Source organism: Pristiophorus japonicus, chromosome 3 (genome assembly GCF_044704955.1).
Source record: "Pristiophorus japonicus isolate sPriJap1 chromosome 3, sPriJap1.hap1, whole genome shotgun sequence".
Taxonomy (NCBI): Eukaryota; Metazoa; Chordata; class Chondrichthyes; family Pristiophoridae; genus Pristiophorus; species Pristiophorus japonicus.
Genome location: NC_091979.1, coordinates 320,657,544 through 320,681,282, shown reverse-complemented (window position 1 = coordinate 320,681,282; position 23,739 = coordinate 320,657,544). Strand labels below are relative to the sequence as shown.

The 23,739-nt window shown below is 41.8% G+C and overlaps 1 protein-coding gene across 1 annotated transcript in view; it reads left to right on the top strand.

The window, feature by feature from the left end:
- Window positions 1-22,914, top strand: part of LOC139260377 (kinesin-like protein KIF20B) — a 113,921-nt gene extending 91,007 nt beyond the window's left edge. The window contains exons 28-33 of the mRNA XM_070876931.1: window positions 505-681; window positions 1,530-1,742; window positions 6,461-6,565; window positions 20,940-21,075; window positions 21,897-22,039; window positions 22,656-22,914. Coding sequence (XP_070733032.1) covers window positions 505-681; window positions 1,530-1,742; window positions 6,461-6,565; window positions 20,940-21,075; window positions 21,897-22,039; window positions 22,656-22,739 — 858 coding nt within the window. The 3' untranslated portion in view covers window positions 22,740-22,914. The remainder of the gene's footprint in view (window positions 1-504; window positions 682-1,529; window positions 1,743-6,460; window positions 6,566-20,939; window positions 21,076-21,896; window positions 22,040-22,655) is intronic.
- Window positions 22,915-23,739: the final 825 nt, after the last annotated feature.

The following is a 23,739-nucleotide window of genomic DNA, read 5'->3' as shown; positions in this document are numbered from 1 at the left end:
GAATAAGTTACACTGCACATGGATTATTTTCCCCGTAGATTAATGGAAGTTTATCCAAGTGTGTCAGGTTGCCTCACTGGTAGCACTCTAGCCCGAGTCAAAGTTGTAGGTACAAGTCCCAGTACAGTGTGAGCCATAATTCATGCTGACACTTGAGTGCTTTTGGATGGAATGTTAAATCAAAGCTTTATCTGCCTGTTCAGGAGGATAAAAAAGATTCTATGACGCAATTTGAAGAAGAGCAGGGAAGTTCGGTCAGTAACCTGGCCAGCAGTTATTCCTCAACCCACACTAACAAAAACAGATTAATTGGTCATTTATCTCATTTGATGTTGGTGGGATTTATTTGCAAATTGGCTGCCACATTTGTGTACATAAGTGACTACGCTAATTTGTTGGCTGGGGATATTGTGATGACAAAGTCTATATATAAATGCTAGTCATGTATTCTATGGTAAGCATTCTAAGCAGTTCAATAATTGTTTTTAATTGTTCTTTGTTAAGGAAAACCTTGCATCTGTGGTTGGTGAGAAGGATAAGAATCTGCAGAAGTGGCGAGAAGACAGGGACACCTTGGTAAAGGAGCTAGAAGTGCAGCTTGGGAATCTTATAACCAGCAATAAACAGAAAGATAAAGTAATAGAAGGACTCGAGGCTGCTGCAAAAGGGAACCCAGGAGAGGTGAGAAGAAAAGGTTGTGTATGTGTGTGCTCCTGACGTGCTTGTTTACAAAAAAACACGATGTAATGGCAAGTGGGCAGGGTCTTTATCTTGGAAGGATGAGATCAAACTGGCTGAAAGGCTGCTGCTTTGCAATGTGCAAAGTCAATGCATATGAAGTTGACAGAAAATACTGAATAGTGAGTTGGTTAAGAGGCGTAAGAGGAGGCGCTAACGTTACCATGGAGACTGACTTCACATTTGGAACTTGGGGATGAATAGATACAGGACACTTTATTTTGAGTTGTCTATCCTCCCAGTGGATTTGCAGGATCTTGCGGAGGCAGCGCTGGCGGTACTTCTCCAGCGCTTTGAGGTGTCTGCTGTATATAGTCCACATCTCTGAACCATATAGGAGGTCGGGTATCACTAATGCCCTGTAGACCATAAGCTTGGTGCCAGATTTGAGGTCCTGGTCTTCGAACACTCTCTTCTTCAGGTGACTGAAGGCTGCGCTGGCGCACTGGAGGCAGCTTTGGACCTCGTCATCGATGTCTGCCCTTGCTGATAGTAGGTTCCCGAGGTATGGAAAATGGTCCACGTTGTCCAAGGCCGAGCTGTGGATTCCCCATCCACCCTTTCCTTCAACCACTGTCTGCCCCATCTGTAATTCCCGCATTAGACTGTGCAGCCACTTTTAGAGTGGAAGCAAGTCTTCCTCGATTTCGAGGGACTGCCTATGATGATGATTTTGAGTGTTTAAAATAATTACATCATTTTTTGCATTTTAGATATCGAATCACAATCTTGAACTTTAAAATGAATCATGTATGGGACTTTACTGTGTTTTTTTTTTAAATGCTTTCTAGCTGTTAGTTGACCAGTCAGAAACTGTCCTAGATTCTTCAGAGGTTTCAACAGAAAATGGAGAAAGAACAAGTAGGTTTCCAAAACCCGAATTGGAGATTCAGTTCACACCTCTTCAACCAAACAGGATGTCAGTGAAAGAACCCAGTGGCAAATTGATCACTGTGAAAATACCCAGATCCAACAGAAAAAGAAAAAGCTCTGCACTGGAAGAGGTAAAGAATCTGTGTAAGGTCCTTGCTATGTTGCATTACTACATTTTTCTTCAATTTGACTGAAGGGAGGATTTTTAAAATATAGTTGCATCCATGTACATAGTACTCTCACCTCTTGAGTCAGAAAATTGTGGGTTGAAGCCCCATTCCAGGGACTTGAGTATAAAATCTAGACTGACAGTCCAGTGCAGTGCTGAGGGGGTGCTGCACTGTCGGAGGTGCCGTCTTTCAAATGAGACGTTCAACCGAGGCCCCCTCTAACCCCTCAGAGGGATGTAAAAGACCCCATGGCACTATTTTGAAGAAGAGCAGGGGTCCCTGGTACCCTGGACAGTATTTATCCCTCAATCAACACCTAAAAACAGATATATCTGGTCATCATCACATTGCTGTTTGTGGGATCTTACTGTGCACATATTTGGCTGTAAGGTGCTTTGGGACTTCTTGAGGTCATGAAAGACCTTGTATAAATGCAAGTCTTTCTTTACATTGCGTTTACAAATTACTTCTTAAAATAGCTTCAATTGTCTGCTCGCAAGGCTAGCTTTATATGCTTTACATCAGAGTTGGTGCAGATTTGCTAAGCAGGTATCCTGGGTGCCCTTCCTTGGGATGAGGAGGAGCTGCTTTGCAGTGAGTGCATGTGTGCGCCCGCGCATTGGTGAGTCAACCATTCTTAAATATTGGAGTATTTGTTTTGAAAAATCAGTTGAGATCTTCCCTTAAATAATATAGATTGCATTTTTAAACTTGCCTGTTTAGTCTTTTAAACTTGAATTTTAAATATTGCACCAGATTTTATGAATGAGGTGTTCATTTATAAGGTTCCATATATTTTGATGATTATATTTAAATATAATTTTTTCCCCTCACTCTACAATTACCCTTCAAGAGTGGTATGCTGTCAGGCTGCTGGAAAAGCTATTCTACAAAGAAATCCTCAGCAGCTGGCACTTGTAAGGTACAAATCAGTATTGCTGAATAAAGCAATCGAATCTTCTTCAGTGGCGTTTTCGTGAATGCAAAGGAGATTAATATTTGAGTTATAACTCCTTTAACTAATTGGGATTGTTGATTTATTCATAATTCAGTGTTCTATTTAAATAGAGACATATACCTGTTCAAGTCTAATTCTGATAACGTGCGCAATTCAAATGTGCAAAGTTATTATCCATTTACGTTTATTGTACGCAATTCCGAACCAAAAATTACCCCTGAATAAAAAATTTTATTCAAGCATAAAAGTATGTTATATGTTCAGTACACCAAATCTGGCCAATTAATTGCAAAAGGGCATAAAGAGATGTCATTAATCAAATAATTTCATACTCAGCCCAGCTGAATGCACAAGGAAGTGGAAGACAACCACAGCCAGCTTGTGTCTATTTAAACAATCAACAACTACTCTGGTCATTCAACAATTACATGCAACTGTGCTTTGCTGTATTTTTTTGTTTTTTAATTTGAAAAATGTTCTTTCCTGATGGTGCTGACTGCTACTTGCGTGCGGACAGTTCTGTGGGTGGCAGCTATATGAACCCAGACAATGTGTCATAGCAGATTATTCAACCATAAAGGGCAGCATTGCCAAGTCTGATTCTGTTCTCCCCTGAAGTTCAACTGGTTGCATAGGGACCAGAAGTAGTAACCCAACTAAGTTTCTTCCCTAGCCTACACACCTCATTGGTTCGGGGCAGTGAGGCCAAGTGTGTTATCCCAATGACTGCACCATGGATTTCAGCTGTTTATCACATAATTAACTGATCTGCATAAAAACAGGAGTAGCCTCAACTCCATTTAGCTGCCTTTACACTATATCCTTTGATAACTTTATCTATCAAAACACTATTGATCTCAGTCTTGAAAATTTCGATTGACCCATCATCCACAGCCTTTTGGGGGAAAGAGAGTTTCAGATTTCCACTGTCTTTTGTGTTTAAAAGAAAAAGTGCTTCCTGATTTCACTCCTAAATAACGTAGCTCTAATTTTAAAACTGTGCCTTGTAATGGACTCCCCCACCAGAGGAAATTGTTTCTCTACCCAGTATTTTTATAATTTTAAAGACAGCAATTAAATCATCCCTCAACCGTCTAAACTCAAGGGAATATAAACTCAGTTTATATAACCTGTTCTCATAATTTAGCTCTGGTAATCTGACAGATCTGTGCTTCAGCGCCTTCCTGCGGCCTCTAGCCTTGTCACATACCGCCAATCGGGAAGAATCCACGTGGAATTGGATCTTGGGATCTTCTATGTACAGCTACTTCAGACAGTGCATCAGGGTAGCTGTTTGATTAAATTGTCACAAATATCTACTCGACTAGGGGGGTATTATTTGCAGTTTATAGCCAGCATAATAAAAGTTTCTTGGGGGACGGGGGAACTTAATTATGACCCTTTCAAGATTCAACTACAATTCTTGTAATTTAGTATAAGAGCATCAGTTTTATTCAAAAATGTTTTGGTTGGCTATAATTAAATAGAACACTCCATATCTTTGGTTAAGGAATGTGACTGTTTCATCAAATATTCCTGTAATTCAAACACTAAATTTAATTATGAGAACAAACTGTACGTTCAGAAACTAATTCTTGATATTTGGAGGTATAGTCACATTGTACTGTAGTTTCCCCATTAACAGTATTTGGTGTAGGTGTTAAAGCATTAACAAAATCCATTAGAGCTTTTGCATCTGTCATTCAGTTAGAATTTGGTCTTCCCATTTTTAAAAACTTATTTTTCGACTGTTTCAATTTACCATTTGCAACAATCACTTGGCTTCAGTGTGGACTGAGTACTTTACATAATCTGAGTGTGTGCGAACGGAGAGCATTGAGGAATAACTTGATACAATTTTACTAAAAGTGGGATTCTTGTTTACCTTAAGGAATGTGGTGTTGATGTTTCTGTCAAGAAAATACATCCCACCCTTTGAACAAATGCATGATTTTACCTAATTATAGTATCTGCATACATTGCGATTAAATCTGTTAGAAATTCTGCTTGTGTTCAAGTATTCTTTAACCCCTTTCAAGATACGCTTCCCTGTTGTTCATCCATTGAAAATTAATCTAATCTTTGGATCATTTGAAAGCACAGGAAATTCAGTTCACTTCCTTCCTTCATTTTTAAGTGTATTACTTTAAATTTTAATTCCAACTTAGTACAGTTGGCGAAGGAAAGCTGAGAGAGGGAATGAAGCTGAGCTGTTCATCTCGGGAGTATCTGACAATATGATGGAAAGCACAGGGGGACAAGAATATTAAAAGCCTGAAGGGAGTGGGGAAAACCAGGGCCAAAGATGCACTTGCAGAAAGCAGCAATGACAGGCCACCTATGTGCTCTGAGGGGCAAAGATGTTGCATGTGAGCAGAGAGACCTGACAAATATCTGGAAGGAAGCAATGACAGGCCACCTATGTGCTCTGAGGGGCAAAGATGTTGCATGTGAGCAGAGAGACCTGACAAATATCTGGAAGGAAGACCCATGTGAGTAAACAATGCTTCAGGAAGGGAGCCGGAGCCAAAGCCAACCCAAGCGATCGGCTCACACATTCAGGGCCTTGTGTAGTGAAAAATTGTGGAAGAGATTTGAGTACATGGGTAATATTTTGTATTTTGCTGCTTTATTTAAATTTGTACATCTCTTTATAGATGTTTTCAGCTGTTCAACCAAAATGACCTCAAAAGATTTGGAGATAATTGTTGAGTAATTTGCTTGGATTTGTGATGGTTGATTTCTGATTGGTAGCTTGGGTACAATTTTAACAGCTTTTTGTGGTTGTTGGTTCCTGACCTTTTTGTGAACTGTCAATTACATACTTGAACAAATCCAATGATTGGTTACAATAATCACTTGGTGAGGTGTGGTGCTCTATGGATCTTGGACACAAGATTTTTAACTATCGATAGAATTGTGCAGTTTCCAGCATTTAATAAAATTTAAAGCTAGATCTTATAAATTGGAACTGGAAAAACAATGAATCGAAGTCCATTTAAATATTTATATTAACCTCTGAATAAAAACAGGAATTGCAATTAGGATTTCAGTGAAATGTAATAATGTAAGATTTCTGTACTGTTTTCAGTTAAACTTTAATTTTTTTTTAAACGAACTGAACAGGTAGATTTTGGTCCTTCAAACTGGGTTTATTCTAGAGAGAATTATCAATTCTACAATGCATGAGTGAAGTGCTGGTGGTATTGTTGGGGAAATGTTGAGGAATTTGAGTATCACACAACATTAAAGTGTATTGACTTGGGTTCACATTCCTATAGTGTTTTGGTTCCAAATATGCTGAGGTGACAGTACTATTGTAATGGGATCGGTGCATTATTGTGAGAAAAATATACTTGTAATTCAATTGAGTGTGTGTGATATTCGAGTTACAGGTCTTGTTTTCTTGCACAGTCCATAGATCCAGTATGTGCACTTGGGTTGAGAGGATCTGCTTGGTGTTTTCAAGAGTTACGAAATGTTAGTTCAGCTTCAAAGTTGTGAAATACAAGCAAAAAAGAAACCACTATAGTAAAATGTTCATTTCAAAGAATAATTTAGTATAGGGATTGTGACCTCTTAATTTCCATTACCTCACTCCACACACACTTGTAGTTCTCTTGCATTGTTTGCTAATGGCTGTTGGCATTCCTCCCTTCCCAAGAAAATGGAATTAATGCTGATCAATAATTTTCATAACATATTTCTTTTGCTCTCTCAGAATAATGCTGACTGTGAAAACAGGAAAAATATAATTGTATCTAGAATGGGACGCAACACTCCTCCAACTTTTCCTACTCCCAGCATTACCAGCATTGCAGAAGAGGTTAGTCTTTCTATTGTTACCTTTTAGCAAGCTTGTTACTTTCCTATTTTTTGCCATTATGCAGAGTATAATTGGTAATAGACTTTTAGCAAATGCTTTCATTCATCCATTAATGCGCAGTTTTGACATTGCAGAAAAAATAAAAGGTAATATGTGCTTCTAAACTGAGCCAGGCTGGTCTGTTGTACTCCATTGCACTATTGATGATCCACCAGCCAGCCTTGTTATTAAGTGTTCCAGAGAGGGTAGATCCAGTGGTGTAGTGCCAATTTTAGTAGGTTGGAGGTATTCAAAATCATGAGGGGTCTAGATAAAGAGTAACTGTTCCCATTGGCGGAAGTGTCGAGAACCAGAGGAAACACATTCAAGGGGATTGACAAAAGAACCAAAGGCAACATGAGGAAGAACTTTTTTACGCAGCGAGTGGTTAGGATCTGGAATGCACGGTCTGAAAGGGTGGTGGAAGCCGACTCGATTGTGGCTTTCAAAAGGGAATTGGATAAGTACCTGAAAGAAAAAAATTATCAGGGCTACGGGGAAAGGGCAGGGGAGTGGGACATGCTGTGAAGTATTCTTGCAGTGAGCCGCACGGGCCAAGTGACCTCCTTCTGTGCTGTAACCATTCTATGATTGATTCTAAGTGTATTCTTGATGTAAAGAATTGTTTTTCCCTATGGAGGTCTGTGGGCGTACTCCCCATCTCCCAGACATTTTAGGTTTTTAAGACTATATTTGGCACATTTTGGAGTACATGTTTTCATATATTCAGAAATATTTTCTGATATGTATACCGCTTTGTATGAGAGGATATAGTCCACTTAGCTGGACTGAACTATAGTAGGGTGAATCATGGATATTGTAGTAATCTTTTAAAATAATATATTTTTTCCAATAATTTTTCACACTTAAAATTGCGGTTAGTGATAGTATCACATTCTTCTGACTATTTTACTGCAGACATTAACCCACTTATTTTTATTGTGAAGCATTCATCTACTGTTAACAACAGTAATTTCTATGCTTTGATCGCAATGAATCACATAATATAATGGTATATTATAAGATACAGTTCTTCATTATAATAACTGGCACAGAGTCTTAGTCTTCCTCAGAAAATTACTGCTTGTATTGCCTTGACCTTTTGTGATCTTGTGCTGTGGGATCATAGAAACACAGAAAATAGGTGCAGGAGTAGGCCATTCGGCCCTTCGAGCCTGCACCACCATTCAATAAGATCATGGCTGATCATTCACCTCAGTACCCCTTTCCTGCTTTATCTCCATACCCCTTGATCCCTTTAGCCGTAAGGGCCGTATCTAATTCCCTCTTGAATATATCCAATGACCTGGCATCAACAACTCTCTGCAGTAGGTAATTCCACAGGTTAACAACTCTCTGAAGAACTTTCTCCTCATCTCAGTCCTAAGTGGCTTACCCCTTATCCTTAGACTGTGTGCTCTGGTTCTGGACTTCCCCAATATTGGGAACATTCTTCCTGCATCTAACCTGTCCAGTCCTGTCAGAATTTTATGTTTTTATGAGACCCCCTCTCATCCTTCTAAACTCCAGTGAATACAGGCCCAGTCGATCCAGTCTCTCCTCATATGTCAGTCCTGCCATCCCGGGAATCAGTCTGGTGAACCTTCGCTGTACTCAGTCAATAGCAAGATCATCCTTCCTCCGATTAGGAGACCAAAACTGAACACAATATTCCAGGTCAGGCCTCACCAAGGCCCTGTACTACTGCATTAAGACATCCCTGCTCCTATACTCAAATCCCCTAGCTATGAAGGCCAATATGCCATTTGCCACCTTCACCGCCTGCTGTACCTGCATGCCAACTTTCAATGACTGATGTAGAATGACACCCAGGTCTCGTTGCACCTCCCCTTTTCCTAATCTGCCCCCATTCAGATGATAGTCTGCCTTCGTGTTTTTGCCACCAAAGTGGATAACCTCACATTTATCCACATTATACTGCATCTGCCATGCAATTTGCCCATTCACCTAACCTGTCCAAGTCACCCTGCAGCCTCTTACTGTGGCATTCAAAATATCTTCCACTGTACCCTTGCATAGACCTGTCATTGATGTTTGAGACTTGCAACTTTGATCCAGATTACCCAGCAAGCTAATACCCCTGCTTTCTTTATTTCCAACAGCAATATTGTAGTGCCAATGTATTAAATCAGCCTTCAGTCTAAGAGTTTGATCTAATTTGAGGTTTCCAATTACTTGAACTTAAAATGTTTTCTCCGAGGCTAGTTTCAAATGTCATATTTTACTTTATAGTTTTGTGATGTATTTTTATTTCTTGCAGAAAAAAATTAAATAGTACACTGCTTCAAATGTTACTTGTTTTAATACTGACTATTCCCATTAAGATTTCCCCAGGACTCTGTCCACCTCTCACACTTAATGATCAATGATCTTCTGCACTCAACACTTTCCACTCTTTCTGTTCGTTCCCCTGTACATTTATCAAGCTCCTTTAGATTGCATTTCCTCAGCAGTATTACAGTCCAGACACTTTCCAATCATCATGTATTCATGTTCACAGCAAAAATGCAGTTTTTATAAGCAGACCTTTGTCTGCCATGAATTGAAGTGAATGGGAGAAGAATGTGCCTCAGAACTAATTATTGACATTATCTGCAATATTATTCACCATGGTTGCCCAAAGCTATCTTTTACACTTCAGAAGGTAACAAATATGCTGTCAGAACATAATTCAGCCTAAACACTAAGACAAATTTATTTTCAAATGAGAACTATACAGATGTAGGAAAGCAACACAAATAACTTGTGGTAGTCTTTGTATTTTTTTCAGAAAAGGTAAATTGATTTTCTGGTGAATCATTGTGGCAAAGAGCTCTCTGATGGAAATGGGTAGCCAAAGCAAGGAAGTGAATATTCTTGAATGGGTGTCCAAATATAATTGTTTTTCTTTGAAGAACAGCATTAGTAGTCAGGCGATCAGAATATTAATTTCTACTACTTGTGTAGATAAGGTGTCTCCTGTTTGCCTGTTGGGTTGTTTGCCTGGTTACCTGGGTGCAATAAAAATCAATTCTACGGACTGGATTTTCAAGGGGTTTGTGACAGGTTTAGCGCCTGGGTGAATCGCAAAAATGACTTTTTGGCACTAAACGCTGCGTACAACATTTTGCGGCCGGACGGAACTTTCGGCAGTGGTTTTGCGGAGGCGCTAAAACTTAGCGCCCGCCCAATGTTTTCACCGTTTGGATGACGTCAATCGGCGTGTAACACTGCGCTAGCGCCCCGGGCAGAACTTTCGACGATATTGCCTGATTTACCATCCTCCCAGGAACCCACCAGCAAAAAGCAGTCGAACCCACCTGGTGTTAGCGACACCATTTTAAAAATGGAGCAGAAGTTCAGTGCACAAAGGGATTGGGAGAAGAAGGTTGCGTTTTCCACAGTGAAATTTTGTGTGAGTTTATAGTTCATTTTAAAGGAGATTTAAGGACATTTTAAAAACTGTCAGCCATTATTCCTGGCTGCTATGTCTATATGGCATCGAGCTGCAAGAAAGCTTATTGATGAGCACTTTGAACGTAATCAAAGAGGTTGCAGACGTATGGGAGGGAGGTCTTACCCTCCACAAGTTTACAAGGAATAGTGCTCATACCTGCAACTCTGAGGCACAGTGCATTAGAAGGCTGCGCTTCCGAAAAGAGGTGGTCAGAGATATGCCCGCAGACCTACAGCCTACCAGCGGCAACAGAACTGTACTGCCCATCGAGGTGAAGGTGACTGTGGCACTTGTCTTCTATGCCTCCGGCTCCTTTCAGGCATCAGCAGGAAACATGCTCCATCTCGCAGCACGCTACACATTGCAGCGTTCGGCAGATGACTACAGCACTGTATGCACGCAGGATGGACTTCAGAAACTTCCCAATGACCAGAGGCCCAGAATGAGAGGGCTGTAGGTTTTAAATGATTTGCTGTCTTCCCCAAGGTTCAGGGTGCCATTGATTGTACACACATCGCCCTGTGAGCACCTTTACTCATGCCAGATGTTTACTGAAACCAAAAGGGATTCCACTCCATGAACGTACAGATCGTTAGCGACCATACTCAGCGCATCATGGCAGTCAATGCCCAATATCCAGGGAGCATCCATGACGCTTTCATCTTGCATAAGAGCACTATCTCAGGCCTGTTCAAGTGTCAACCACAAGGCCAGAGCTGAATGCTGGGGGGCAAAGGTTATGACCTCGCCACCTGGCCCATGAACCCACTCCGGAACCCTCAGAGAAGCCGAGCATCGCTATAATGAGAGCCATGTAGCCACAAGCAATATTGTCGAACAGACAATTGGAGTGCTCAAGCAGCGCTTCCGATGCCTGGACCACTCTGGAGGCTGCCTGCAATACTCCCCTCAGCAGGTCTCTGAATTCATTGTGGTATGCTGCATGCTACACAACTTAGGCATCATGAGGGGACAGGATTTGCCAATGGGGACTGTAGGAGCACCTCAGGAGAGGAGGAAGAGGAGCCTGGCGAGGAACCCATGCTGCCATCACAGGGGAGGCCTCGTGGAGCTTTCACCACTGCAAAAGCCTTGTGATAGCAGCTCATAATTCAATGTTTTACTTAAAGAGTGAACAGCACGTTTAACCGTTGCCTGGCCACTATCCCACCATGTGTTGACTATTCCCACTCTTATTCTGCAAATGAGACACTACATAGGAATGGGTAAAGTGAACAAAAGAATTTAATAAACATTGTAAACTTGTTAAACATGATTTTGAAACTTAAATAAAATTTATTGAACTTGAATATAATTAGTAAACTTTAAAATGTTCATAAAATAACAACAACCCCTGCACCAACTCTTTTACCACCGGTTCTTCGCCCTCACCCTAACCCTCCTCCTTCATGACCCTACCCAAGTGGCATCAGAGTTCGTGCAGCAAGGCGGCCAGAGTCCTGCTGCATTGGGGGGAAAGACAATGGAGACGCGATGTGGGGATCAACTGGAGAAGCTCGGGGTATGGAAGGCCCGGCTTCTGACTGGCTTGCCTCTTGCTTGGCGTCGCCAGTCACAAGTGATGTGGATCTGGGTATGACACTGGGGACTGCAGTGTCACTGATGGACGCATTGACAGCCTCACAGGTTTCGCAGCTTGGAGGGATAACCTCCGTGATGGTCACAGTGAGTGTCGCCATACTTGCGGGAATCCTACCCAATACCTCGAGGAGCTGTTGGGTGAGCTAGACGCTCTCCCTGGGCAGTCCCATCATGTCCAGTTGTGCATCTGCCTGTCTGTCAGCAGAGCGACTTTGCCAACTCTCCCTCCGGGGAGACGTCATAAGGGATTCGATCCCAGAAGTGCGTTGCTGCACACCACTAGTACTCGGGGCCTCTGATGGCTCAAAGCCTGGGAATGTTTAATCCTCGGACGAGGTGTTGACCAGCGAGAAAAGAAGTGTTGAGTGCTTTGCCCGCCCCTCCCCCCCCACGAATTGCCTGCTCCATCCACTCCTCTCCCTCAAATTCCTCCTCCTCCCCCACGTGATGGCCTGAGGTGGAACATAAGAACATAATAACAACAGAAGAAATAGGAGCAGGGGTAGGCCATACAGCCCCTCGAGCCTGCTCCGCTATTTAATACGATCATGGCTGATCCGATCATGGACTCGAATCCACTTCCCTGCCCGCTCCCATAACCCCTTAATGCCTTGTTGGTTAAGAAACTGTCTATCTCTGACTTAAATTTATTCAATGACCCAGCTTCCACAGCTCTGAGGCAGCGAATTCCACAGATTTACAACCCTCTGAGAGAAGAAATTCCTCATCTAATTTTAAATATGCGGCCCCTTATTCTAAGATTATGCCCCCTAGTTCTAGTCTCCCCTATCAGTGGAAACATCCTCTCTGCATCCACCTTGTCAAGCCCCCTCATAATCTTATACATTTCAATAAGATCACCTCATTCTTCTGAATTCCAATGAGTAGAGGCCCAACCTACTCAACCTTTCCTCATAAGTCAACCCCCTCATCTCTGGACTCCACCTAGTGAAGCTTCTCTGAACTGCCTCCAAAGCAAGTATATCCTTTCTTAAATATGGAAACCAAAACTGTACGCAGTATTCCAGATGTGGCCTCACCAATACCCTGCATAACTGTAGCAAGACTTCCCTGCTTTTATACTCCATCTCCTTTGCAATGAAGGCCGCCCCCAGATCCTGCTGTACTGCAACACTTTGCAATCTTTCTCCATTTAATTAATAACTTGCTCTTTGATTTTTTTTCTGCCAAAGTGCATGACCTCACACTTTCCAACATTATGCTCCATCTGCCAAATTTTTGACCAATTAACTTAACCTGTCTGTCCTTTTGCAGATTTTTTTGTGCCTTCACACACTGCTTTTCCTCCCATCTTTGTATCGTCAGCAAACTTGGCTACGTTACAGTCGGTCCCTTCATCCAAGTCGTTAATATAGATTATAAATAGTTGGGGTCCCAGCATTGATCCCTGCGGCACTCCATTAGTTACTAATTGTCAACCCTAGAATGAACCATTTATCCCAACTCTCTATTTACTGTTAGCATGGATAGAGGATTGGCTAACTAATATATTACCCCCAACCCCATGAACTTTTATCTTGTGCAGTAACATTTTCTGGTGGCACTTTGTCAAATGCCTTCTGAAAGTCCAAATACACCACATCCACTGGTTCCCCTTTATTCACCCTGTTCGTTACATCCTCAAAGAATTCCAGCAAATTTGTCAAACGTGACTTCCCATTCATAAATCCATACTGACTCTGCTTGATTGAATTATGCTTTTCCAAATGTCCTGCTGTTGCTTCTTTAATAATGGACTCCAACATTTTCTCAACTACAGATGTTAGGCTAACTGGTCTAGTTTCCTGCTCTTTGTCTGCCTCCTTTTTTAAATAGGGGTGTTACATTTGCTGTTTTCTAATCTGCTGGGACCTCCCCAGAATCCAGGGAATTTTGGTAAATTACAACCAATGCATCCACTATTTGTTCCGAGTTTCTGCCATCTCCGTGTTCGCCATTACTAATTCCCCGGTCACTTCCTCTAAGGGACCAACATTTACCTTAGCCACTCTTTGCCTTTTTATATACCGATAGAAACTCTTGCTGTCTGTTTTTATATTTCATGCTGGTTTACTTTCATAATCTATCTTCACTTTCTTAATCATTTTGTAAGTCATTCTTTGCTGGCTTTTAAAATCTTCCCAGTCTTCTGTCCTCCCATTAGTTTTGGCCACTTTGTATGCCCTTGTTTTTAATTGGATACCATCCTTTATTTCTTTAGTTAGCCATGGATGGCTATCTTTTCTTTTACACCCTTTCCTCCTCACTGGAATATATTTTTCTTGAGATTTATGAGGGATGCAATGAAGGACTTGGCGCCTGCGACTCCTCATCTGGAAGTAGAAAACAACAGACGAGTGGTTAGCAGCAGGGGAGGGGGCAGGGTGACATGAGTAAGATCACAGGCTCACTTGAAGGACCGCCGCTGCTCTATTATATGGAGTCCAGAGACGCTGCATGACATTGCCCCAACCCTAGTCCACACACACTGGATGACATTGCCGAAACCCTAGTCCACAGACACTGCATCACATTGCCCCAACCCTAGTCCACAGACACTGCATCACATTGCCCTAACCCGAGTCCACAGACACTGCATCACATTGCCCCAACCCTAGTCCACACACACTGCATGACATTGCCCCAACCCGAGTCCACAGACACTGCATCACATTGCCCCAACCCTGGTCCACAGACACTGCATCACATTGCCCCAACCCTAGTCCACAGACACTGCATCACATTGCCCCAACCCTAGTCCACGGACACTACATCACATTGCCCCAACCCTAGTCCACAGACACTGCATCACATTGCCCCAACCCTAGTCCACACACACTGCATCACATTGCCCCAACCCTAGTCCACACACACTGCATCACATTGCCCCAACCCTAGTCCACACACACTGCATCACATTGCCCCAACCCTAGTCCACACACACTGCATCACATTGCCCCAACCCTAGTCCACACACACTGCATCACATTGCCCCAACCCTAGTCCACAGACACTACATCACATTGCCTCAACCCTAGTCCACACACACTACATCACATTGCCCCAACCCTAGTCCACAGACACTGCATCACATTGCCCCAACCCTAGTCCACAGACACTGCATCACATTGCCCCAACCCTAGTCCAGACACACTGCATGACATTGCCCCAACCCTAGTCCACACACACTGCATCACATTGCCCCAATCCTAGTCCACAGACACTGCATGACATTGCCCCAATCCTAGTCCACACACACTGCATCACATTGCCCCAACCCTAGTCCACAGACACTGCATGACATTGCCCCAATCCTAGTCCACAAACACTGCATCACATTGCCCCAACCCTAGTCCACAGACACTGCATCACATTGCCCCAACCCTAGTCCACAAACACTGCATCACCTTGCCCCAACCCTAGTCCACAGACACTGCATCAATTGCCCCAACCCTAGGCCACAGACACTGCATCACATTGCTCCAATCCTAGTCCACAAACACTGCATCACATTGCCCCAACCCTAGTCCACAGACACTGCATCACATTGCTCCAACCGTAGGTAACAGACACTGCATCACATTGCCCCAACCCTAGTCCACAGACACTGCATCACATTGCCCCAACCCTAGTCCACAGACACTGCATCACATTGTCCCAACCCTAGTCCACACACACTGCATCACATTGCCCCAACCCAGCCTGGGGAGTCTGCAGGATTTACCCTCACTATCCAAGGGGGGTGTCAGCACCCCCATGGGCAATTGCCCTCCCTGAGGCACCGACCAGACCGGCCACTCGCTCCTCTCGGTCTGTTGATGGCATGGTTCGGTGCAGACCGCTGCCTGTTCGCCACTGCTCTCGGCAGTTGTGGGACCTCTTCGTCTGCAAAGGTGACAATGGGAATGGTTACCAGAGGGTCCATCTACTCTTGTGCCACACCAAAGCACTTGTACCATACTATGTGCATGTAATACATTCCTCTATTTAATCGTCCTGGAAGTTGCACGTGGTTCATGAGGAAGATATCGAAGTGCAGAAACATCTTTTAAGATCTCGGAAAGTAATCTTAATAATGTGTAAAAATCATTCATGGCAAATAGGGTGCAACACTCAGCCAACCTATACCAACAGCAGGAGAACAAATAGTGTGTCAGATTTATAATTTAAGTAATGAAGGAGTGCATCAATAAAAATTGTACTTACTCTAACAACCCTGCAATGATTGTTGAACCTCTTCTGGCACTGTGTGGGAATCCTTCGGACAGTGTCGACGGAACAGACCTCCGGCTATTCCGCTCCAAATTTTTCTAAATACGGCTGGGAGGGGTCTACTTCCACCCCTCCTGTTTAACTTGACCCATCTTCGTTCTACTGCACCGACAAGGGCCTCGTTCACCCCTGGGCTGAACTTTCTGGCTCTCTCTCTACTCTCCTCATCCTCCATTGTGCAAATCAAATAGTAAAATGGCTGATTCGGCCCCGGGTGTATTACGCATGCACGGGCGTTCCCCTCTGCATTAGCGTTTGTGAGCGACAGCTGACCAGAAGCGCGGGAAGAAGGAAAAAAAAAATACAAAAAAATTTTGCGCAATGGTAGAAAGTCTGATTTTGTGGGGTGTGAGCGGGGGTTGTCGCAATTTTCGGCTCCGGCCCACAAATTCTGTTGTGCAATGACAGAGTTATCGCTAACGCTATCGATCTTCACCACCGTTTGCCGAAAGCTGCGTGCTCTGGCGATAACGGTGACCCAGCGGTTTTAAAAAAAAAATAAAAAATTCTCCGCAATTATAACCCGAAAATGGGCAAAATCGCAAAACCTGAAAATCCAGCCCTACATGTGTGACATAAGTTTGTATATATCTAACAGGCTTGATAGACCAGGAAAACAAACCTAATCTAAATTGATCTCTCTCACTGCCTTCCCTCTTGATCATGTCTCAGGATTTTTGACCATTGTTTCTACAGTGTTTGAAAAAAGTTATTTTTAGATGTTGGATTGTTATCGTGAGGTGTATTAGCCAAGTTTAGGGGCCTGAAAACATCCAAACGAAAAGTAATTAATGGCCCAGAACTTGCAATCCTGACGGCAGCAAACTGGCAGCGTTCACTGGCATTTCGCCTTTGAAACTGATCAACTTCAGGATTTGCCGTGTGCGCATCCTTACATGGAAACCCTGAAGTTACAGTCTGTCATTCACTGCTGCTCCAAAGGTTGCGCTGTGGAGTCCCCCGCCTACCCCCTCCAGAGCTGCCAATCCGTGAAATCACTGATCTGACGAAAACTTACCCTTTCTGAACAAATATTGCTGTTAGAAACCCATAAAAAGCTGGATCCATTTAAATCATGTGTAACTGGGTTTTTAAATGGCGATCTGAGTAACAACTACTGATAAACAACCGTTCTGGTCCTGAAAAATTAATTTTAAATTGGTGGGATGTTAAATTTCTTAAGATAAAAGTTATTCAATTTTAAAATTAATTTTTAAAAGTTTTTTTTAATTTGTTCATGAATTCAAGAGGATAGAACGGATGAATGTGTGGCTGGAGGGATGGTGTAGGAGGGAGGGCATTAGATTCCTGAGGCATTGGGACCGCGTCTGGGGGAGGTGGGACCTGCACAAGCCGGACGGGTTGCACGTCAACAGAGCTGGGACCAATATCCTTGCGGGGGTTTGCTAGTGCTGTTGGGGAGAGTTTAAACTAGCTTGGCAGGGAGTTGGGAACCCGAGAGCATTGTCAGAAGGGAGCGAAGCCAAGCTGGAAATAGAAGGAAGAAAATTAGTAAGCAAGTTTGCAAGGCAGAGGAAACAAAGGCTAGAAAATAGACAGTTTGGCAATGCTAAATAATATATACTTTAAAGCAAGGAAATAAGGCAGGTGAGCTAAGGGCACAGATAGACACGTGGGAGTATGATATTATAGCCATTACTGAGACATGGCTGAAAGAAGGGCAGGACTGGCAGCTCAACATTCCTGGTTTAGAGTTTTCAGGCGAGATAGAAAGGTGGTTAAAAAAGGAGGAGGGGTCGCAGTATTGATTAAAGAAACAATTCCAGCTGTGAGGAGAGATGATATGTTAGAAGTATCATCAAATGAGGCTATATGAGTTGAACTAAACAAAAAAGGGGCAGTCACACTGCTGGGAGTCCGAGGGAGATAGAAGAGCAAATTTCTGACGAGTGCAAAAACAATACGTCAGTAATAGTGGGGGATTTCAATTGGCCGAATATTAACTGGGATACTATCCGTGTAAAAGGCACAGAGGGTACAGGATTCCTAAATTGCATTCTGGATAACTTATTTGTCAATACATAGCAAGCCCAATAAGAGTGGGGGCAGTTCTGGATTTAGTGTTGGGGAATGAACCTAGGCAGGTGGATGGAGTATCAGTGGGAGAGCATTTTTGTGGTAGTCATCATAATTCAGTTAGTTTTAACATAATTATGGATAAGGACAAAGAAAAAACAGGAGTAAGGGTTCCAAATTAGGGCAAGGCCAATTTTACTCGGCTGAGAAGTGATTTAGCAAAAGTGGACTGGAAATCGTTACTTGAAGGTAAATCAGTGCCAAAGCAGTGGGAGGCATTCAAGAGAGAGGTACATATAGAGTTCAGGGTAAACATGTTCCCACAAAGAAAAAGATTTAGAGCCACTTGGATGACTAGGTGCATACAGGGTAAGATGAGGCAAAAAAGGGAAGCTGATATCAGATCTCGTGAGCTCAATAGTACAGAAAGCCTAGAAGAGTATAGAAAGTGCAAGGGTGAAATTAAGAAGGAAATTAGGAAAGCAAAAAGAGGGAATGAAAAAATACTGGCAAGTAGAATCAAAGAAAACCCAAAGATATTTTACAATTACATAAAGAACAAGAAGAAAACTAAAGAAAGAATAGGGCCTATTTGGGACCAAAATGGCGATCTATGTGTGGAGGCGGAGGATGTGGGTAAGGTACTTAATGAATACTTTGCGGCTGTCTTCACAAAAGAGGGGGACGATGTTGATGTTCAGGAGGAAGGTAGTGAAATATTGGACGGGATAAACATAGTAAGAGAGGAAGTATTAAGGGGTTTTGCATCCTTGAAAGTAGATAAATTGCCAGGACTGGATGAAATATTTTCGAGGCCATTAAAAGAAGCGAGGGAGGAAATAGCGGAGGCTCTGACCATCATTTTCCAATCCTCCCTTGCTACAGGAGTTGTGCCAGAGGATTGGAGAACTGCTAACGTTGTATCATTGTTTAAAAAGGGGTGGAAGGGATAAACCGAACAATTATAGGCCAGTTAGTTTATCCTCGGTGGGGGCAAATTACTGGAATCAATTCTGAGAGACAGTATAAACATTCATTTAGACAGACACAGATTAATCAAAGACATTACCGTTAAGGGAAGGTCATGTCTGATGAATTTGATTGAGTTCTTTGAGGAGCTAACAAGGAGGGTCGATGAGGGCAGTGCATTTGATGTAGTTTACATGGATTTTAGCAAGGCTTTTGACAAGGTCCCACATGGCAGGCTGATCAAAAAAGTAAAAGCCCATGGAATCCAAGGGAGAGTGGTAAATTGGATCCACGTTTGGCTCAGTGACAGGGAGCAAAGGGGAATGGTTGAGGGGAGATTTTGTGACTGGAAGGGGTTGCACTATGCTCAGTACTCAGCCCCTTACTTTTTGTAGTATATATTAATGATTTAGACTTAAATGTAGGGGCATGATAAAGAAATTTGCAGATGGTACAAGAATTGGCCGTGTGATTGGCAGTGAGCAGGAAAGCTCTAGACTGCAGGAAGATATCGATGAACTGGTCAATTGGGCAGAAAAGTGGCAAATGGAGTTCAATCTGGAAAAGTGTGAGGTAATGCATTTGGGGAGGGGCAACAAGGCAAGGGAATACACAATAAATGGGAGGATACTGAGAGGTGTGGAGGAGCAGAGGGATCTTTGAGTATATGTCCACAGATCCTTAAAGATAGCAGGACAGGTAGTTAAAAAGGCTTACGGAATGCTTTACTTTATTAACCGAGGCATAGAATACAAGAGCAGGGAAGTTATGCTAGAACTGTATACAACACTGGTTAGGCCACAGCTTGAGTACTGCGTACAGTTCTGGTCACCACATTACAGAAAGGATGTGATTGCACTAGAAAGGGTGCAGAGGAGATTTACGAGAATGTTGCCAGGGCTGGAAAACTAGCAATGAGGAAAGATTGAATAGGCTAGAGTTCTTTTCCTTGGGACAGAGGAGGCTGAGGAAGATTTAATTGAGGTGTGTAAAATTATGAGGGGCCTAGATAGAGTGGATAGGAAAGACCTATTTCTCTTAACAGAGGGGTCAAGAACCAGGGGGAATAGATTTAAAGTAGTTGGCAGAGGGGGGGGGGGAAATGAGGAAATATTTCTTCACCCAGAGGGTGGTGGATGTCTGGAATTCACTGCCTGAAATGGTGGTAAAGGCAGAGACCCTCATCACATTTAAAAAGTACTTGGATGTGCACTTAAAGAGCCGTGATCTACAGGGCTACAGACCGAGTGCTGGAAGGTGAGATTTTGCTGAGTAGCTCTTTTTCGACCAGAACAGACGTCATTTTTCTATGATTCTATGAACCCAATGTGTATGTCCCAGTCTTTATTTTGCCCTCTGTAAATCTTTTGAAAAGTGATTGTTAATGCTTTCGATTTCCTGGTTTCCAACTCTGCGATGTGATTTGCAGCTTAGACAGCTTGTTGACATCACAGCATCTCGTACCATTATACTACATATATTTCAACTACACATCGGAAAAGCCGAACTTCTCGCCACAGAGATCAAGGGATCTTTGTGGGAAACTTGCTTTGGTGCCAGTAGTGAATGCCTTTGCTTCGCTGTTGACTGCAAATTACGGGTCAATATACGAATAGAATTTGGTTTCACCAAAGGCTGTAAATAAGAAGCAATTTGTTAGCTTATCTCAATAATTGAACACCTTATACCCATTGTATTAGGAAGTCTCTGATCCCTTTCTGGTTTGCGAACAGAGGGATATAAAACAGGGACATAGACAGTCAGGACCCTTCACTTTGGTATCTCTTTTTTAGGTCGATAACCTAATCAACGCTATCTTGATAAACTCATTCATCAACTGTTCCCATATTAAAATCTTTTTACAAGGTAAAATGTTAGTTGGAGGGGAAGCGATAGTGATACACTTGTATATGCAACCTCCTTTGTAAATGTAATTTGATCATTCTGTGGGTTTAATTTGTGGCACAGCACTGTCTCAATACAAGTTTGTTGTCTCAGGATGTAAATAGTACAGCTGATCGGCTAAGAAAACAAACCTCTGTCTCAAGTCTCGGGTCACGCAAAAAGAAAGATGGAACATTGCAGAAAATTGGAGGTTTATTACAAAGTTCCCCAACAATTCTCCAGAGCAAAGGTTAGTACATACATATTTTTGCATGCTAAACTGTGGTAAAATATGTATATGGAGACTCAACAAATGGCGAAATAAGTTAATTACCTACCTTTTGGAATCCTGCAATAGATTGAGCACTGCCCAATTTAACACTGAGCCACGTGTGATTTATTGTTACGAATTTAAGCTTTACTTAGTTGGTAGAGTTCTTGCCTCTGAGTAAGAGAGGTTGTTAATTTGAGTGCCACTCTACTGCAGTACTAAAGGAGAGCTGCATTTTCTGAGGTACTTTTCTTCAGATTAGATGTTAACCTGGTGTTCTGCCTAATGCATCATGTTGACATTTAAAATTTCATTTGAAAAAGAGCAGGGATTTGTTATGTCCTAGCCACATTTCTCCCTCAACCAGTGCATCCAGAAACCGATTGACTGATAATTCATCTTGCTGTCTGTAGGATCTTGCCATGTACAAAGCTGCTACCATGTTTGAAGTGCAGTGACTGTCATTATGTTGGTACATCAATTGATTGTATGTGAAGCGGTTTGAGATATTTCTGAGAAGTAATGTGTTACTATATATTGCAGTCTTATGCTAACAGTAGATACTGGACAGGTTGCCATGTTTTGGTGAATAAAAATTGATCTTGGATTTCAGAACGCCATTTGACTCCATGGAATATCAAATTATGTATTGCATTAAGTTTAATGACACAATTGGCGATATGAAACTTTACCAGTTCAAGAACTCAGCCGTGAAATTGTAACATCCTTTTTACGATTTTGAATGACTACTTTTTTTTTAAAAGAGGCCTTGGAAATTGTTTGTGTCTATTTGTTTTCAGCCAAAAAGTTAATGGAAACATTAAGTTCCCCCAAGTATCAAGGAGTGGAAACTTCCTGTAATAATGATGCAAAGCCCAAAAGAACAAGAAGGAAACTGTATAAGCAAGATATATCATCACCTATGAACTTCCCATCCCAACCAGTAAGTGCACTATGTAGCAACCAATAAGTCACAATGTACTGCTTTTTAAAATCTTTCAAAAACAGCCTAAGTATATTTATTTTATTGAAGTGGTTTTGTAAACCAGTAGTTACACAAGAGATACAAAATGATAGTGAAGCTGCAGTACAATTATGGTTAAATTTGTAACTTGTCATTTTGAAAAGGATTATATGGTTTCAAATTGATTAACTGAAAGCACAGCTTTGTACAAAAGCTTATTTGTTTATAACTAGAAAAAAAACAGTTAACACTCGTATTGGTTCCAATGCGTCTTCATGCATTAAAAGCAACCTAATAATACAATTAGCTACAAACTGATGATATCTGATCCAGAGCTGCAATTGATAGTGTATCACATCCTCCTCTGATTCGACTGTTGACAATAATACGATGGTTTGGGCATATTCTTAGCATTCCTAGACTTGGGCAGATCAATGCAATGTAGTTATTGATGGAGAAAATTAATAATTCCAAAAAGCTAATACTTCCATTTTTGTAAAAAAAAAAAGGATAGTAAACTGCAATGTTGGATCTTGTACTGAATTATATGTAAAATTCACTATTTGAATTTAACCAGAACTTTTGAAATTTGCAGATAATAGAGTTCAATGAAAAAGAAAGTGATCACTCAATCATGAAGAGGCGATTGCGTACAAGAACAGCCAAAATGGCAAAGTGACCTTCATCTCTAGATATATGAAACGGTTTTATTTTCTGTTTTTTAAACTGCAATCATTGTACTTGTATAAGGACCTCTCATCTGTAACCAGTGATGTAAATATTACATTTTTTTTTGCAGTTTAAGATTGCATTTGCACATATTGTAATTCTTGTCGCATGTAAATCAATAAACTCCAACAGTAAATCAATTTTGAACTGTTGAAACTTGATTTGAGAAACGATGAAAAATATGGACCTTTGACTAGATGTCAAAGATGATTTATGATCCTCTTCGGACTTTAAACTGCTCATTTAAAAGTTGTAATTTGTCTCCAGAAAAGTTGGCCCCAACTAATGTACTTTCTGTTTCAAGGTTTGAGGAGTCAGTTGTTGTCATCTAGCCCTCCTAAAAAGGCAGCTTGTCATGGCTCCATCGGACCAGGGGAAGAGCCATTCTCAGATGGCCCCACTCGCACCAGCTGACCACTTTACACACACGGAGGCCAAAAGTCTGGATACAGTGTGTTGAGGCAGTGTCCAATACTTGGAACCATATACCATATAGAAAAATATTTCATTTTTGGGAAGTACCATTGATAGCTAGTTTAAGTGTAAGGTTCTAAAGTCCTGTGTCAAATTAATGCTACATTACAGGAAATATATAAAAGTTAATTCTATTGCCAAAGCCCCATTTTTTGGGGAGAATATAGTTGGACACATTCAAAATTGATAAACAGAATGTTATTGAAGCCCAGCAGAAAGCTGAAAAATAAAACTGAGTTTAAAATATGCTAGGAACTGAGAGATTCAAAAACAATGGGGCCAAGTTTCGGCCTGAGTTGCTCCTGTTTTTTTTGGAGCAACTGGTTTAGAATGGAGTATCTTAGAAATTTGAATTCTCGGCATTTAGTTTGCTCCAGTTCTAGTCAGTTAGAACAGTTTCACTTTGGAACTGAATTTTTTTTTTCAAAGTGGGGCGTGTCCGGCCACTTACGCCTGTTTTCAAAGTTTAGGCAGTG